Genomic DNA, 18,612 nt, shown 5'->3' with positions numbered 1-18,612 from the left:
CAGAGGGCAAATTTGCAGTTGCGACTGGCAGAGGGGTACTATAGACCTTTTCAATGTGGTTACCTCCATATTACTCACTGGACCACTTTTTCTATCTGGCGACCAGTCCCTGGGCGTCACCTTATACAGTAAAATCTCGTTACTACGAACATCAGATTAACGAAATTTTCAGATTTACGAATTTTTTTTAAATCCCCGCCAAAATGCCTATACTTTCAATGTAAAAAACTTTCAGTACTACGAATTTCAAATTACCGAATATTTCAGAATAACTTTTGTAATTCAATCTCGCATTCGTCGCAAGACGCTTTGTTATTACGAAGTTCCGTCGAAGTTCCGTACCAAATCCCTGAAGCTGACGCCGGTCATCATCATCCGAAGCATCAGCTATGCGCTGGGGAACTCGTTGCAACGGATACAGCCCCAGCGGTATCGCCATCACGCGAGTGTCGCGTTGAATGAATATAGGCTAGGCGGCGCAAGCTGCCGCCCGATACAAAGGGTAAGGCCATTATCATCCATCCAGCGTGTGGTCACATACTGCGCAATAGTGTTAAGCCTATTCAGCGCAGTGTCACCACGTCGACAGCGAACGTTAGGATCTGCAAAGTTATCGGCGCTGTGATTGTGTTGTGCATTCGCTTTGCTGACAATGAGTTCTCCTGGCCCCCGCGTTAAAAAGAAGCGACGCCAGTTTTCGCTTAAAGAAAAAGCGGACATTCTGTCGCAGCTGCTGGAAAAAAGCAAGCGGACTTGTGCAGGGAGCTTGACATTACACCGTCAACAATGGCAACGATGCTCAAAGATCCGGACAAGATCATAAAACTACATCGAGAGTCACAGCTGGCTCCCTCAAGAAAACGTCTGCGGCTGGGCAACTACCGTGGACAGCGGCTTATGTGGACAGCGACTTTCGAATTATGTGGATAGCGACAGCACGCCGGCTACATCCACGGAGCTCACCACCGAAGACATCGTGAATCAAGTGCGTGAGCAAGAAAAATGTAGAAGCGACGAAGACGATGCCGACACTGGATCAGCGCACGAAGAGGAAGAGATTGTTTCCGGCTCGGATGTCCTAGTCTTTCTAGAGAAGACCCGATCATTCCTTGGGCGCTGCAAAGATATCCCCGATGACGTGCACAGGAAGGTCGAGGATGTGGAGGCGTTCGTCCTGTAGTGCTTGTCGTCTACTCGCCAGAAGAAGATAAGACTTCTTCAAGCAATAAATTGTAGTTAAACTGTGCCCAGCGTTATCGTTTATTATTTACTTACCAACACGTAAATCTGCTGCAAAGGTGCGTAATTTTAGTTCTTGTGATGCATTACTGACATGAAAATAATGGTTTTTCAGTACTAGGATATTTCAAAATAATGATTTAAATTCGGCGGTCCCGTGAAGTTCGTTGTAACGAGATTCTACTGTAGTTCACTAATTCACTGTGCACCCCTGCTGAAGGCACGATGGACTAGGTGCAGAAAAGCAGTCCAGCAAGCAATATAACAGCAATCAGGCCGGAAAGGTTTATAGATTCCCAGAGTTGCACGTAGGTCTACCATATTGCTCTCCCAAGCATTTTATTTATGAGGGAAAGCCGCAACTCTTGCATGCAGGAGGCAGACTCGAGGTAGCGGTAAAAGCAAGTGCAGGCTCAATCCACATGTTTTTTGGCCCAGAGTTGCACGTAGGTCTACCATATTGCTCTCCCAAGCATTTTAGTTATGAGGGAAAGCCGCAACTCTTGCATGCAGGAGGCAGACTCGAGGTAGCGGTAAAAGCAAGTGCAGGCTCAATCCACATGTTTTTTGGCCCAGAGTTGCACGTAGGTCTACCATATTGCTCTCCCAAGCATTTTAGTTATGAGGGAAAGCCGCAACTCTTGCATGCAGGAGGCAGACTCGAGGTAGCGGTAAAAGCAAGTGCAGGCTCAATCCACATGTTTTTTGGCCCAGAGTTGCACGTAGGTCTACCATATTGCTCTCCCAAGCATTTTAGTTATGAGGGAAAGCCGCAACTCTTGCATGCAGGAGGCAGACTCGAGGTAGCGGTAAGAGCAAGTGCAGGCTCAATCCACATGTTTTTTGGCTGCCGAACTTACTTTATTCTAGCCAAATTACTGTTTTGGTGAATGACACTGCTTGCTAGTAATGTGTTGGCTGCACCAAGGCCTATCTTGATGAGTTACAAACAAAACACTCGCCATGTGAATGGGTAGCACCATCTATTGTAAATGCCACTAATTGCAGGCATTGTAACAATTAGCTAACACTTGTCATAAAATTGTGTGCTTAAAATGTCATCTTTGATGAACATGTTCACTGACAGATTGAAATGAAGAACAGTCGGTGTATCAATGGACTGTCAGCAACAGTCTAGTGCTAAACAATGTGGAGCAGTTAGCTTCTCCTCAATGCATAGATGGTTTTTCAGCCATGTGATCGCATTTGAACAATAGAGGAGCAAGCGGCACAGGGAAAACAAACGTGAAAGTCTGGGAACCTATACAGTAACTAAAAATGGCCCATTAATTCCGACAGCCAGAGAGTAGTGGGGGCATTTATTATGCGAACGACGTGTCCAATGTTAAATTTTTTATTATATGACACCAGGACTATATGATGGTTTCACACTGTCTCCTAAAAGTCTTATAATCTAGGTTCTACTGCAGTAATGAGCACACTATAGCTACACCATATGTCAAGGTACAACAGAGAGGAGAACAAAAACTAATGCCCATCCAATTTCAGCATATGCTAGCATGTGCACTGCAAACAAAATATGAAGCACGTACTGCATATTGAGTCTGACTCATCTGAGAAGTCACCACAGTCATCGTCACCATCACACATAAAATCAGGCCTGATGCACACCTGCAAAAAGAAACAATTGTGTTTTATCATATCATGAAGTGTGCCCAAAACATGCACACAGATGTAAACCCTTGTATAAATGTATACAAAGGCAAGTGCATGCACATACACATGCATGCACGCACACATGCGAACACACGCATGCACACACGTGCTTGTTTATATGCAGAATCTTACAGTGTTGTTGCACTGGAACATGTTCTCCTGACAATAGAGCCCACCAGGCACTCGTGTTGGACAGTTCTGTTCATCAGAGACATCGTGACAGTCTTTGTTGCCATCACAAACAAGCCTGCTCAGTATGCAATGTCCGCTGTTGCACTTGAATTGATTTTCCTGAAGAGAGACAAGGCCAGTGTTAGCTAGTGCCAGGACAGTGCAGCTTGATGGTTCAGCTACCTTGCACTCATAATTGAGGCAGTCTTTTTCATCACTTCCATCGTCACAATCGTTGTCGTGGTCACAACGCCATCTTGATGGGATACACTTTTTGTTTGCGCACTGGAATTCGCTTTCTGAGCAGTCTCTGTAGAGTTCAGCTAGAAGGTGATGAAGAAGACAGGGGGAATGTTAGAAGAAAGTCATGCTCATCAAGCAGCAACAGAAGCAGCTTTTTGCACCTAACATAAGTGCATAACTTACCACACATCGTGCTGTCCTCATCAGAATTGTCTCCACAATCATCTTCAAAGTCGCACCTCCAACGCAGTGGTATACAGCGGTTGTTTCTACACTTGAAATCACCAGTTTCATGGCATTTGGGACAGTAATCAGGACTTGTCTCATCAGAATTGTCTCTGCAGTCATCTTTACCATCACAGAAGAGCCAGGTTGGTATACACCGGTAGTTGTTAACGGACGGACATTTTTGCCAGCCTGTAGTGCAGTTGCGGTTTCCTGCAAAACAAGGCCGATTCATTGAAACACTGCCCAAAATAAAGCAAAATTTAATAGAAAATGATGCAAGCAGATGCTTACGACACTTGTGTGCTGGCTCATCCGAGTTATCACCACAGTCGTCATCAAAGTCACAATACCACAATTTTGGTATGCATTTCCCATTGTTGCACTTGTACTGTGTGTCTGTGTTGCACTCTTGGTGGTCTACAAAAAAAATTTTCATTCAAGCATTACAAATTTCACAACAGATCATTTTTTCACTGCACAAACTTGAGCAAATGAGCCGAAGGAAGCCTCAGTATGCTGACCAATGTTTCGATACAAGAACGAGTTCTATTGTTGAAACACTGGTCAGAGGACTTTGGCTTCCTTCCTTTCTTCTTCTTTCATTGATTTCCACACAGTCGTTTTCAACAACACTCACGGCAAATAGCAGGATCTTCATCCGAGCCATCAGTGCAGTCATTGTCACCATCACACTGCCAAGAAACAGGAACGCATCGGCCAGTATTCTGGCATTTAAAGTTATGTTCACCACATGGATAACCTTGAGGGAAACAAAAGCCAAAATTAGTACACTTATGAAACTGTGCTGAAGAAATTGATGCCAAACAAATGCAGTAGTTCTTGGCATCAGTTAGATGTGAACTTACCACAGAACTTCTCATCACTCTGGTCTCCACAATCATTATGGCCGTCGCAAATCTTAATCCTTGGCACACAAGTGGCATTGTTATGGCACTGGAATTGACCCTTCTTACAGGAGAAAGCAGCTGAAAATAATTTCAAACAAAATGACTATTACCCCATTGCTGTTCGGAATCTATAGCTCCACACAAAAAGAAAGAACTTGATGGAATTCAAGGTTACAAATAGTTGCACAACTTACGACAGCCCACTTCATCCGAGCCATCACGACAGTCTTTCTCTCCATCACATTTCCAGAATACAGAGATGCAGCGGTCATCAGAGCCACCACATCGGAACTGGCCTTCGGTGCAGTTGGCAATGCATGTTTTCTCATCAGGCAGCAGCACAAAATTGTCTGGACAAGCACATCGAAAGCTGCTGGCTCCAGGAGAGATCAGGCACAGGTGTGAACAGCCACCATTGTTGGTGCCACATGGATTGGGATCTTCAAAGAAAGAAGAATGTAATGCCAACAATTACTGAGATTTCATGTCATCAAGGTGAAGGAATGAATGAAGGAAGGTATACAATTTAGCTTAACGTTCCATGCTTACAATACAGACATTTTCACATCAGCTGCAATATGCTTAAGCATAAACAATTTGCATCGCAAAACTGACCTCCATTTACAAGAATTATTTTCATTCAGTTCATAACAACTTTCACTCATCTTTTCATGCTGCTGAGGCTTGCACAAAAGTCCATGTATCCCACTCTTGTTTCAATTATTTGTCCCAAGAAAAATATTAATGGCAATATATAAGATATGCTCACAAAACATCAGGTATACAAACACAATTTCGAGCTTCCCAACTGAACAGAATAACAAAGTTTGGCAAGAATGCTTACAAGGCAACTGGCGAAGTGGGTGGTAAACATGAATGTCATATGGGCGGTGCGACGTGTTGCGTAGAACTTGTAGCTTCTCCCCAGTGAACTTGTGGGCCCTGTAGACTCCCTTCATGTTCCAATCCGTCCAGAAAAGCCAGTCATCAAATACAGTCAGGGCAAACACATGTGGAACGGTGCGCCCCTGCAGCACTGTGTGTCTGTTTTTGCCATCCAAATCTGAAAACCTGCCATTCAAGAAATGATATGTGCCCTGTGAATACGCTTAAATCCTCCACAAAGGTGGCCCTCAAGGCTAACCTATAGAAATAGTGCCTGAGGACTTACTCAATGTAGTCAAGGTGAGCATCAGCCCAAAAAAGCTTGTCACTGAAGTAGTCGATTGTAAGAGCATTTGGCCAGACAAGTTTGTTTTCATACAGGACAATACGAGTGAAATTGGTTCCATCCAAACCAAGGCGGCCAATGAATGCATGGTGGCCCCAGTCAGTAAAGAACAAGTAGCTGAAAAGACCAGTAAACACTGCTGTAGTTTTTGACCCACACACGCATTTCCTACACCTAGCAGCCAGTATAATAGCTACCAGTGCTTCATGCTATATAACTGCACCATTAGTGGTAAATGAATACAGCTGCATTTAAAATTGTTTTCACCACAGCTTAGGTCAAGCAGGTCAACAGAATACCAGATATGTATTAAAAATATAACTGTGTTTCAGTGCAACTTCTTTTCTCACAGGATGAATAAGGACCTTATTTGCTGGATGCCTTACTTCCTACATTTTATTTCCTCTAGTGCTGCATTACATGTGATTTATAAAAGCACTCAAGTTTATGTCTCGAGCATTCAGTTTTTAAGAACTTTAACTGACCTTTGCATTCTTTCTTCTATTGTAACAAAAGTGAATACAGTAAGCAATCTAGGGAGAGCCACTGTAAACAGCTATCTAAGTATTCAAGAAAAGGTAACAAACAAGCGTTTGTCATACCCAATGCCTGGGTGCACAGCAACGGCTCGAGGATCTGAAATTCCCTTTGGCAGCAGCGTTTTTCTGCTGGTACCATCCAACTCGGCCACATACATCTGCTTGCTTGTACGATCCAGCCAGTACAATTTCCTATAAAAACAATGTGCACCATTCAAGAAGTGCATCATTTGTATTTTGCATCAAGAGGCAAACAGGCAACAGCACAATACACTTACCTTCCAATCCAATCAACAGCAAGTCCCTCTAGGCCATGAACATCATGTCTGACCAAGACTTGTTCACCAGTGCCATTGGTGTATATTCTTTGGATTGTCTTGTTTCCAACATCCGCAAAATAAATTCTCCCCTCTCGGTAGTCAAAGTCAATGGCCACGACATTGCGCAAATTCATTTTCACCAGGTTGTACAAGGTGCCATCAAGACTAGTGTTTCTCAGGTAGTAGCGATTACTGAAGATAAGCCATGGGGTAATGTCTGAAATGAAGTAAAAGAATACAGAATAACAAGTTGCAGTGTATCATCTGCTGCTCTGGATGAAACTACAGTAGGTACACTTGTTAATGATATGATGTGGGCAACAGCCATCTACACTGCACCCTCTTCAAGGACTGCCTCAACCATATGACCCACAGATGGCACACTCTCCAGAGAGCTACAGATGCTCCAACGTACTTACTGCCAGCCTCTTTGAGGGCACTCACAGTAGACAAAATCCACCCAAAGAATTCCACAAATAGAAAAATTTTAAGGATGATTATGATATTCCCTAATGCGAAATTTGAGCGCAGCTCCATTGGTGTCTCAGGCTCTGTAGGCTCATTGTTTTGCTTTGCTTGCTCATTGCCATGTCTGGCGACGATATTAGTTCAATAATAGTATTAGTTGATGAAGAAGACTATGTGTAATGCACAGCACGTGAGAATGTATATATTAGTCCAATAGCAGTATTTTGTTGAAGATAGCGATGTGCAATGCACAGCGCGAGAGTGTGTCGCAGTTTAACACGAGACGCGATTGGCTACGGCGATAGCCTAGTGCTCTCATGGAGTTCCCAGCGAAGCTGATCTGTTCACGGCGTTGCGGGTTAGAACCCCAGTCAAGGCAAAGTTTATTTTTTATTTTATTTATGGTTTCGCTCTGTTACACCGGCGGCGGTGATGCGGCTCAACCCACAAACAAGCGCTTCAGAGCTGCGATCTAAAATGTATGATGTAACACAGCCGTTAGTAACAGTGTTACATGTAGTATACAACACAGTCGTTAAAGGCATACCAGCCTTGAAAATTCATATCAGCACTAAAAGGCAAGCAAAAAATCTACCATTCAAGAACAGGTTACAAAGCTCACCGTCTTTCCTTTTGCATGTGTGGCCATCAAATTCCCGATCGTAGTAGGTTTGGTTGCATTTGCAGAAGTAGGAACCTGGACTGTTAACGCAGTACTGGCTGCATACAGCGGGCTTCACCTGGCACTCATTGATGTCGGCACAGGCCTTGCCGTCCTTCAGCAATTCATAGCCATCATTGCACTCGCAGTAGAAGCTGGTCAGTGTATTGACACACTTGTGTTCACACTGATTGAGCTCTACTTTGGCACACTCATCTACATTGCAGTGCGCAGGTTCATCAGACCCATCTGAGCAATCCTGCTGCTTGTTGCACACACGCTCGTAAGGAATGCACTGGCCACTCTTGCACCGAAACTGGGCCCCTGAGCAAGTTGTCTCCTCCTTCTTGCAGTCCTTTTCCAGCTCATCACTGCCATCCCCACAGTCATCTTCCCCATCGCAATGGTAGGATTTCCGTATGCACTTTGCATTGCGGCATGTGAACTCCTCTGACGTGCAGTTGCGGAATGCTAGAAAAAAAAGTTGCAGCTGGATTAGCTTAAACATAGACACCGAAAGACAAAGCTCAGGTTGCAGTTGCTTCTTTTTGCATGCATTTTCCAAAGTAATGAGCTTCAATAACTGGAAAGTTTTGTTCACAGACAAATTGTCACCTAAGTTTTCCTGTATTGGGGTGTTTGTTCAAACAAAACTATTCACAGGTAATCATTTTTCACAAGCACATTCACGTCTTAGAAAAATGTGCTTTACACAGACACTTCTGACCACAATGAATGGAGGCTCCCCCAAATTTGGAGAAAGTCAATAATTCCTGTCTTACATCAAACCAAAACAGGCACAAAACACTCACTGCAGTTCCGTGGTTCATCCGAGCCATCACCACAGTCATTGTCATGATCGCACACCCAATCCTTGTTTATGCACCGCTGATTCTTGCACTGATATTGCTTTTCAGGATCACACGGTTCTGGTGCAGGGCAGTTGTGTGCAGTTGTGTTCTCATCAGCACCATCCACACAATCGGGGTCACCATCACAAACCCAGCGCTTAGGAATGCAAGTAGCTCGTCCCCACTGCTTATTTTGGGTGCATTTGAACTCTCGTTCAGCATCGCATTCGCGGGTGTCTGCAAGAGAGCAAAAAAGTTGCACTGTTATAAAAATTTCTGTAATAAAAGAAAAATGAATTTCAATAATTAGAACAAGCCTTAAAGGTTCTCAGAACGAAGTGAAGTCACAGCCATAGTTATCACCAGTAAACAAAGTGGCACACAATCCATAATACACTGTTTTACATCATTGTCACGCAGTTCCAAACAAAAAATAGCCTAACTTGCGATGTCTCACAGTGCATACTGCTGGCTCAAGCTACAAACAGTCATAATTGCATACCTACTAAACCACATTTTCACTCTACTTTTTCTTTGTCAGTAATAGGTGGGCAGCAGTTGCAACCTCATAGTGATGCATAAAAAAATTGCGAGCCACAAGCTACTAGCAGCAGTTTTTTTGGGAAACTGTATGCTTAGTAGACTGGTCCCTCTTAACACAGTGAAAATTTTAAAACTTGAAAGTACAACTTACCACACTGATGGCGAACGTCTTCATCAGAGTTGTCCAAGCAGTCATTGTCCCCATCACAAATGTAGATCCTTGGGACACAGTTTCCATTGTCACAGGTAAACAGGTCACCAAAACAGGTTCGCTTTTCACTCTTGCAATAGTCTTCCGGTTCATCTGCTTTATCACCGCAGTCATCATCTCCATCACAATGCCAAGTTGCCGGAATACAACGGTGGTTGGGACACCTGCAGTTTTTACAGGAAAATCACATGTGTTGAAAGAGTGACTCGAGTACAGCTCTTTAAATGTGAAATTCTTTTCCTGTACAAGCACTTACGAGGTCCTGGCCTTGGATTACAGTTGCACCTGGATATATCAAACCCGAAGGGAACCACGAAATAGTTCGATATATCGATAATTCTATATATAAGCATGGCAACAGATAAGTTTATTTGAAACTTAAGCGCAAGAATACATTGCATTAGAACACGTTCTGGGGCAAGCTGGAGGATTGCGCTGCTCCAAGCAGCGCCTGTCTCGTATTATTCTTTGTCTGTGTGCTGTCTTTTGTGCGCTTCATCTACTTAAAAAAATACATTCCACCCACTCTAGTGGCACGCCCCTTGCAGCGGTGTGCCACCCGCCACCGTGTTGGCAGCACAGGCACTAAAGGTGTTGCTAGGTCTAACCTGCTTCGTATTGAAGCTGCTGCGGGCGGTGCTTTGGAACTAGCCACTGCGTATCATAAGACCTAATTCTGTACCAGGACACTATAAACAGAATGATTGCTCATTAAAATTAAGGTAAATTTGGTGTCCACAATGCTTTTGGCAGCGAAGCACGGCAGGCGAAGGCCGCCGCTAGGCTTTAGTTAAGCTGGCTTCACCGCACGCAAAACAGTGATGTAGCGTGAAAAAACGTACAACAGACTGAAGTCCACCCTCACACCCCAGGTTCACCTTGCCTTGCAGTTTCACAAGACTAGCGCTGCCAGTAGGTGTCCAAGGTCGCCAACTAATTGGTTTCTGCACATGATGACTGAAGAGTATCATTAGGAGAAGCGCCACTTGCAGGAGCGTGGCATGCTGTTTAATGTATCGAACGCCTGGCACAATTGCGGTTCAATAAAAACAGCGCTACTTTCCTATATGTTTACCCCGGGTTTTCAATGGCATAATCTCTGCGTTCGATAAAGCCAGTATTCGAAATATCCGGGTCTGATATATCCGGGCGCAACTGTAAAGCAAAGCACGATGTTCTCATACCTGGTTCAATTTCTAAAATGCATACTTTTGGTAGAGTTAACAAATGCTGACAAAGCATATAACATATGATGTATGCATGTTTGCTGCAAAATATTAACGATGAAGTTAACTAGCATACATAAAGAAGAGGCAAAAGACAGGAAACTAGACCAACAGAGAAGCCCATTTTGCACATTTTCAAACAAATGTTCAATTGAGACATTTGCTGCTAGTCTATCAGGTGCAGCTATCACATAAGCTGAAAGCGAGGAATCCATGGTACTATTAATAGTTTTGGCACTAATAGTATGGTGCTGAGAGAAAAGATGCTGCAAGATAAGAGTCTCACATTGCAGAAAGCAGAAGAAATGTGCAAGGCAAAAAGTCACCTGGTTGAAAGAAAAAGTACAAATAGACTATGCCACAAGAAACAAGCCCACTAAAGAAAGGGACATTCAATGCATGCAGTGCTGCAGGATAGAGGCACCGAGACAGTGTCCAACTTAAGGGAAGCGCTGCTACACATGCAACAGACTAAATCGCTTCTCTTCATGCTACAGAAATTGCCAGGTCAACCAAATCCAGTTCGTAAAAAGAAACATAGGAGACATGCCGCCAAGGTTGCAACATTTTTTTCTCCGTCTTTTTCGAAATGATTATGGCTACTGTTATTCCTGGCAAAGACGTGCTTGTGGCAGTTATGCTTTCCCATGCTCCTGTCCTGCCCTTCCTGCCATCCCGGAATGAACCAAGGACATCGATGTTCATGCTGTGCAAGAGAAGAGAGTGCAAATAGTCGATCAAATCCTGAAAGAAACTGTGGAGTCTCGTAATGAGTTTTGGATGGGCCATTTATCCTGCCGTGCGTCCCCATTTGAGAATGACCAGTCACCAGGAGAATTGCTGCAGGTTCGTCGGACCCGCATGACTGCTTGAATGCAACATCAAACTGAGCACCCTGTAGTAAGGCACCACCAGTCATCTAAGGGCAAGCTGTTGCTGCCACTACAGCAAGGAGACACTGTATGGGTTTGCAATGGCGGCCAGTGGTCATGCAAAGCAGTGGTTCTCCAGAAGGTGGCTCCTCAATCGCATATCGTGAGAATGGACTATGACCGCCTTCGAAGGCAAAACAGGAAACTACTGAAAACACAAGAACAATGCACCATCATCAACGACAGCGACTACCACGTGGACATCGGCAATGAAACCAACAGACCCTCAAGCCCCAGTACCACTGGCAGTCACAGACAGCCACGTGATGGGCTTACAAACAGCCAAGGCACAGCATCAGGTATGACTGCTGCAACAAACATGTCAGCCATTCAATGGAGGCCACCCCGGAAACGCAAAGAACGTGAACAGCTGAAATTCGGTGCCAATTTTCAGCAAGTTTCTTAGTGCATTGTCAAATCTGTTTTCGTCAAAGAGGCAAGAAAGAAGACGTATCGGGTGCGGCTACCACATAAGCGTGCTGATAACGAGCCAATGCCCTGCTCCCTTTCCCTCGCTGCAGCTGTAAGTCGAAGTGCAATGAACAGCGTGGTTTTTCTGGGCCTTGCCTACTAACATGTGTCTCTGCATGCTCCGACCAATACACAGTCCATGAGTGGTTATCTGCCAATTCAATTGCTTTCACAGTTCTGCTGGATGCATATGAAAAGGGAGGTAGGTACTAAATGGTGACTTTAGTCCCAGGCTGACAATAGCACAGGATTTCACACAACCTTAACCAGCTCAGTCAGGGGGTTTCAATCTTTTTAGCCTCAGGAAACCCCAACAGCTTTCAAAAGCTGCTGTGACATTCCGTGTGTGCTACGAGGATCCACGTTCGACGGCGCGGCGTAGACGGAGACCCGTGACAGCGGCATCATCAATTACCCAGCCATGCTCTTTGAGTGACGACCAGAACAACCGGACCCGCCGCCGCCGCCGCGGGGAAACAGGCTTTATCCTCCCCAATTTCCGGGCACATTCCAGGACAAGGGAGCTGTCAGCGGGCCAGAGCGCGCCGTACCACAGCCGACGCTATGCACTACCGCGAAGACAACATTCTTTCCCCCCCCCCCCCCCCCTTTGTCGTAGGCTATCGCCGGGATGGCACCCACAGCTTCCCAGAAGGGCCGTGACGGACACCTGTCAGACGGACAGGCAGTACTCGCCAAGAATGTGGAAAGACAGGCGCTAGTGAATTAGCTCCGAAGAGAGAGCCTGTGTATACTCTCACTTGAGAGAGAGTGGTGGCGTTTGTTGTTTATTTAGTTTGTATTGTTAACAGACTCTGGGTTCGAGGCTAAGCCCAACCCAAGGGGTGGTCCCCATCTCGCATGTTATTTTGGATTGGAGAATTGATGCTTTGGGCGGGCCACTGAAAATGACCGCCCTTAGTCCTTTGTTAATCAAGTGCTTAAAAGCGCATGTAAACGGATGCAGTCCAGTCCAGTCTGAGCTGGGGCTCCATGCTTAGCATGTAATGTGATGCTACTTAGGCACTAACCTGCCCGGTCGATGAGTAAAGTAGTGCAAAGTTTGTTCTGTTGTAAAATTATGCTCTGCTGTCATCATCTACAAGCTCGCCTCCTGTTCATCTTCCAAGCCGAACGACACTAGAGGAAGGGTTTGTGAACCATCCTCGAAGAAACGGACGACTATTGAAATTCTACTGCATACACGCTCAGGACGACATCGTTAGCGAAGAGGGCCTTCAGCGCCGAAGCCCGACGGCGTGCAGCTTCTGCCAGCAACCGCTCGAGCCCAACTCCGGAGCCACTCCATCGCCCCCATGAAGTCGTCGGCACGTAAGCTCGGACGCCCCAGCCTCTGATGTATAACCTTAATCATGTGTAATTATTGAATATACCTGTTTGTTTAAACTGAGCCATACGGTGTCTCTTTGCCTCTCCGTCCCGTGTGGACCTGCGCATTATGGGGGTCATCACACTGCTGAGGAACCCCTCATCTCTTGGCTTCCATCTCTACCTGCCCAACATGCATCTAAAAAGGAGCACGCAGACCCATGGCACCTCAAGAAATGCCCAAATTCACCTAATAATGACTTGCTGTACAGCAAAGGATCTGCAGTAAACAATTACAAGATGGCTAGTCCAAAATAAAGTGGGTAAAAGGCAAGCTCAGGCATACATGAATTGAGGTGCTCAGGGAACCCCAAAAACACTCAAGCAATCCGGTGTTCTATGGAACCCAGTTAGAGAACCCCTGACCTCAGTCACTGTGCATACAGATTAGCCTCTCGTAGACACGCTGCTATCAGTGGCAGTGGCAACAAAGCATCAGTCATGATAGTGAGGAATTTTAAAAACATGGGCATGTGAATGAAAGAGCTTTACAAGGAAGCTTTACAAGTTTAACAAGGAAGGAAACAAAGCCTTCCTGCCCCAGACCAAATTACTAGTATGCTTTACATTCTGAAGTGGCCTTATCACTGCACCCTTGAAAAGATGTGGTAATGCACACTGCCCATCAGAAACAGTTGCAGAAGTAACACGTGAGCAAAAGCTTGCCTGAAGCTATTTGGAGGGCAGGTTCTTTGTGAGCAGAGCAGTGCCACCTCATCAGAATTGTCACCGCAGTCGTTGTCGCCATCACAGAGCCAGTACGGCTCCACACAAATGTTGGTAGTTTCACACTTGAGGTGGTTGCCAGGACACGTGCGATTGTTTGGACAGTTGGCATGGCTTTCGTCCGAAGTTTTGTTGTCCTTGCAGTCATTTACACCATTACACAGCTGGGTCTTAGGAATGCAGCGGAAGTTGGCACACGTGAACTCTCCATCCGGACATGGTGGATACTCTGCAAGATGTCAGGTTTTATAAAACTGTCATACACTGCACCCCAAACTTGTGCGCCTATTACACAAACTTACCACAGCCCTCTTCATCTGTGCTGTCACCGCAGTCGTTCTCATGGTCACATTTCCATGTTTTAAAAATGCATCGCCCATTGCCACACCTGAACTCTGTTGGTCCACATGTGTGCTGGGCTGCTCAGAGAAATGAAAAGAAAGATTATGTAAGAACATACCGCCCGCTAACCTACATGCATTCGCTTGCCAAACTGCAAACTTACCGCAGAAAGACTTGTCTTCATCGGTGTTATCTCCACAGTCATCATCTCCATCACAAGCCCACAGACGGGGAATGCACTTTCCATTACCACATGCAAACTTTGTGTCGTCACATGAAACATTTTCAGCTGAAATAGACATACAGATTTTAAATTATGCAAAATTTTTGGCAAAACAACTTTTAGCAAATACTTTTTGGAGCTGTTTTCACTGCTCAATGGAGAGTTTTAGAACAATATGATCCATGATCCGCTACCACAATATGCATCTGTGAGGCACCAAGCATGCATGTGAAGATGGTGCTCAGGGGCCAGATGCAGCCGTACATCTGCCACTGGGCTAGCACAGGTGGGTCTCCATATAAGCGGAACATGGTAGAGGAATGCACAATGTTAAACCTCTCCAACATGTTCATTAGGCTAAATAATATCCAAAGCAATATTGTGTTTAAATTTGTAAATAAATGCTTCAAAAGCCGAAAGCAAACACTTACGAACACACATTCTTCCTTCATTGGCAACCTTAAATGTGGAGTTGCAGAGGCATTCAATAGTGCCGTTGGGAGCTTGGTGGCAAGAATGAGCGCAGCCACCATTTTGCAAGCTGCATGGATTTTTGTCACCTACAATTAAAGAAAAAAAATAATAAAGTATACCCATGTTCATTCTGCAGTAAGAGCAGCGCACATTTATAGCCAGTGACGAATGACGATGTCAAAACTTACACTTCTGTCGATCGGGTGAATAAACGTGGATATCACGTGGCGATTCCTCCAGCCTTTTCACCATTTCAATCATACCAGCACCAGTGTGTTTTTCAGCACGATAAACACCACCTATAAATGAAGACATTAAACATACCAATATTGCAGTACAGTAGTGTTATGCGCACTTCAATACTTCACTGCAGTGAAAAGAAAATGACGGAGGTGCTGTGCATAAAACTTAATGGCATGCAGCATCAGTGGTACCAAAGGTTTTAGTGTGTACATATGTGAACAAGGCATGCTTCTCAATTCTGTACAGTTTTGGACCACTGCAGCTGTATCACACCTGAAAATCCCCATTAGCTTTTCACTTCCTTTCTGCTACATAGCTAACCACACTCAGTCTCAGTTTGCTGCATGTAGAGTGTGCTGCTGCTGCACAACTCTATCATTCATAACAGCAGTGACATTTTATGAACATCAACACAGCTCAATGCCACAGAACTTACGAAGCTGCAGATCAGTCCAGTAGATGTAGTTCTCGTAAACTGTGATTGCAAATGGATAAATCGTTGCAGACACAAGAGTTTCTCTGTTCTTTCCATCAAGATCAGAACGTTCAATCTTTTCCCTGAAAATAAAATATGGTATAAATAAAAATGCTGACAATATGTGCAAGTCGCAGACCATCTATTTGTCTGCAAAGATATGAAGCCGGAATTGACATAGCCAGAACACACAGCTGGAAGTTACATGAAAATACACAAAAATGAAAAAAGTCCCAAACTTTTTGCTCTCTGCCAGAACAAAGGTGACAATAGTTGTACCACGCCCACCCTTGCAAGAGCAACCCCTGCAACAACCACCTGGATAACTTTTCTGCTGGCCAGCAGAAAAGCAAGGTAACGGCAATGGCAAAGATGTACTACAGTTATCCCCCTGTACAGCTATCCTACAAGTTCTTAAAACCCCAGATGCACGGTGCACCTTCCGCACCTGCCTTCTGCAGGTTATGAGCGAAAATTTTACGATAACATGCCTTATTTAATATTTTTGAAAAGGCTTCCAAAGCCAAAAAAGAAGTATGGTCACGAAATTTTTGGGTGTGTGTTATCTGTGGAATGGTCCACAAGACATAAGTAGACATGAATCATTATATGGAATTCACATGCGCTCAAATAATTTACAACTGAATTTCTCTTCTCATATTGTTTTGATTTCAGCTGCAAGAGCTGATCAGAGGATATGATGCCATGCAGTTCAGGTCGTGTGAGGCATAAAAGAAAACTGCAATATAATCGCTGCTTCAGCATTTTAAGTACAGCTCTTAAACCAAACTGCCCCAAGAGCCAGAATGACAGTGAGTGGAGAAGCAGCTATAATATCACTGGTTTTGTATTCCTCGTGTGACCTAAACTCACCACAGCCACTGTTTGGCTGTTGAAATCAAAACCGAAATAGCATGAGCAAAGAAGTTCCAACCTATGTTGCTAAACTATCCGATTAAACTATCCGATGGCAAATCCCAAAACCTAATTTGTTTCTCAATGTCTTGCACATTATTAGAAAGAACACACAATCAAAATTTGGCATCTGTACTGCAAGCAGTTCTCTTCAAGGCAGCAGAGCCAGATTTGAAATCTGCATCAGCCTTAGCGTTACTCCCTTACTGAAAATGAAAAACCTTTCTTAACTTACCGCAAAGCATCCGTCCAGTAAAGCTTTTTATCATCATAGTCTATGGCTAGGCCACTTGGCTGGGTCAGGTTTTGTTCCACAATTGCCTGCTTGTTGTTGCCAGCCATTGTTGCTCGATAGATTTTACCAGTGTTTCCATAACGTCCCCAGTCAGTGTAGTACATGTACCTGTTCCCATAAAGAATGAAATGTCAGTGCTGCCAACCAGTGAATCAGCCAGCCAGCAAGAACCCAGCCAGTGCCAGCCCATAAGAAGGCAACATACCCTTGGCAAGGGTCGAGCACAATAGCCCTTGGTCTTTCCACATGGGCAATCATGACTAACTGAGTGCCATCCCTGTTCATGGCATAGATGCTGCGATTGGCAGAGTCAGTCCAGTATATTTTCTTTGCTGTCCAATCAAAAGCTATGCCCTCTGGGTTGATCGTCTTATTCAGGACTACATGAATGTCCATTTTGTCAGGGTTCACCCATGAGATGCTGCCATCTGGACGAATTTCTGTTGAGGGGAAAAAAAATGATAATGCAATATTTCTCTAGGAAATTGTCACTGGCAGGACAAGCAAACCACTAATTACTTACGAGTGAAATACATCCTCTTGTCTGCATAGTCGAAGTCAAGGCCGACGACATTTGTGAGATTTCCTCGAGGCTGGAATGGCACGCTTGTCTTGTGTGGATCCATGAAAAGGCTTCGAATTTCCCTCCTTGTGGTGAAGACGAGGAAGACCTTGGACACTGCAATAAAAGGCGATCAGCGTTGTTAATATCACTGTCATGCCTAGTAATAAAAAAAATTAAACTTACTATCACACTTGCGTCCGTCAGCTGCCAACTCGCCTGAGGCACACCCACATTTCCATTTTGTGCCATTGTAGGATTCCGGCATGGAGAAGCAAAGCTGGTCACATGGCCTTGTTGAACAGGGTGATGAAGCTACAGAAGTCAATGGTAAATACAGTAGGTGATTCAATGTTGCCATGTATAGCGCTTATAGAGAAGGAATAGCACAAGATTTATATTTTACCAGGAGGCTGGTTAGAGCTGTCAAAGACGACAATATCTCGCAGCATGTTCAAATCAGACTTCACTGGCTCAGGAGGTGTGCTTGTGTTGGTCTGGAACTTGCTGGCCTTGTAAATGGTGCGCAAATTCCTATCAGCCCAGTAAACATACTGGCCAGAAACGGCAACACCCATCGGATTTGGAAGGTTCTTCCTGACGTACTGCCGGTTTCCACCGGAGAAAGCAACTTTCTGAAATTCAAAAATAACGATGATCAGAGACTTTGTACATTTGAGATAAATTTGAAATTTGAGGGCGCAACATACAGCAACTTTGTCTCATATCCTGCAGCGTGTACTTCAATTTCTTAGAAGACAAGATATAACTACATTAATTTACAGCATACACACTGCTAAACCTGCTGCCATGCAAAGCTACCACACTGGGAATCCTGGATATGACCACCTGATCATGCACGTTTTATCCATGAGAAATGCCATACAGTATACAGAATGGCAGCACAGATATAGTTCCAGCAATGATTTTGCATTAATAAATATTGAATTACGCTCCATTTGCTAAAGTGGAAATATACAAACAATGGACTGCATTATGTACATACTAGGTGCTGTATTGTTCTGTTAAAATAGTTAAAAACTATCACA

The 18,612-nt window shown here is 44.4% G+C and overlaps 1 protein-coding gene across 5 annotated transcripts in view; it reads right to left on the bottom strand.

Moving 5' to 3' along the window:
* The window catches only part of mgl (low-density lipoprotein receptor-related protein megalin), a 158,107-nt gene that overhangs the window by 7,774 nt on the left and 131,721 nt on the right, over positions 1-18,612 (bottom strand). For 4 of the 5 annotated variants that reach the window (XR_013310170.1, XM_077645080.1, XM_077645085.1 and 1 more), the window contains 26 exons: positions 17,970-18,198; positions 17,750-17,878; positions 17,525-17,680; positions 17,207-17,441; positions 16,942-17,109; positions 15,753-15,874; positions 15,262-15,372; positions 15,031-15,159; positions 14,540-14,665; positions 14,337-14,453; positions 13,975-14,263; positions 9,231-9,454; positions 8,498-8,773; positions 7,647-8,156; positions 6,515-6,773; positions 6,300-6,428; positions 5,638-5,814; positions 5,311-5,537; positions 4,661-4,906; positions 4,425-4,544; positions 4,196-4,318; positions 3,850-3,975; positions 3,514-3,768; positions 3,271-3,410; positions 3,049-3,207; positions 2,793-2,871 (listed from right to left, as the gene is read on the bottom strand). Coding sequence is in view for 4 of the 5 variants with exons in the window: in XM_077645080.1 (XP_077501206.1) it covers positions 2,793-2,871; positions 3,049-3,207; positions 3,271-3,410; positions 3,514-3,768; positions 3,850-3,975; positions 4,196-4,318; positions 4,425-4,544; positions 4,661-4,906; positions 5,311-5,537; positions 5,638-5,814; positions 6,300-6,428; positions 6,515-6,773; positions 7,647-8,156; positions 8,498-8,773; positions 9,231-9,454; positions 13,975-14,263; positions 14,337-14,453; positions 14,540-14,665; positions 15,031-15,159; positions 15,262-15,372; positions 15,753-15,874; positions 16,942-17,109; positions 17,207-17,441; positions 17,525-17,680; positions 17,750-17,878; positions 17,970-18,198 (4,861 nt within the window). In the remaining variant the exon portion in view is untranslated. The remainder of the gene's footprint in view (positions 1-2,792; positions 2,872-3,048; positions 3,208-3,270; positions 3,411-3,513; positions 3,769-3,849; positions 3,976-4,195; positions 4,319-4,424; positions 4,545-4,660; positions 4,907-5,310; positions 5,538-5,637; positions 5,815-6,299; positions 6,429-6,514; positions 6,774-7,646; positions 8,157-8,497; positions 8,774-9,230; positions 9,455-13,974; positions 14,264-14,336; positions 14,454-14,539; positions 14,666-15,030; positions 15,160-15,261; positions 15,373-15,752; positions 15,875-16,941; positions 17,110-17,206; positions 17,442-17,524; positions 17,681-17,749; positions 17,879-17,969; positions 18,199-18,612) is intronic. The other variant, XM_077645091.1, reaches the window with a different exon arrangement.

This window comes from Amblyomma americanum, chromosome 1, assembly GCF_052857255.1.
Source record: "Amblyomma americanum isolate KBUSLIRL-KWMA chromosome 1, ASM5285725v1, whole genome shotgun sequence".
Classification (NCBI taxonomy): Eukaryota; Metazoa; Arthropoda; class Arachnida; order Ixodida; family Ixodidae; genus Amblyomma; species Amblyomma americanum.
Note: the sequence above shows the minus strand (reverse complement) of the source record. Positions and strands in the feature narration are given on the sequence as shown.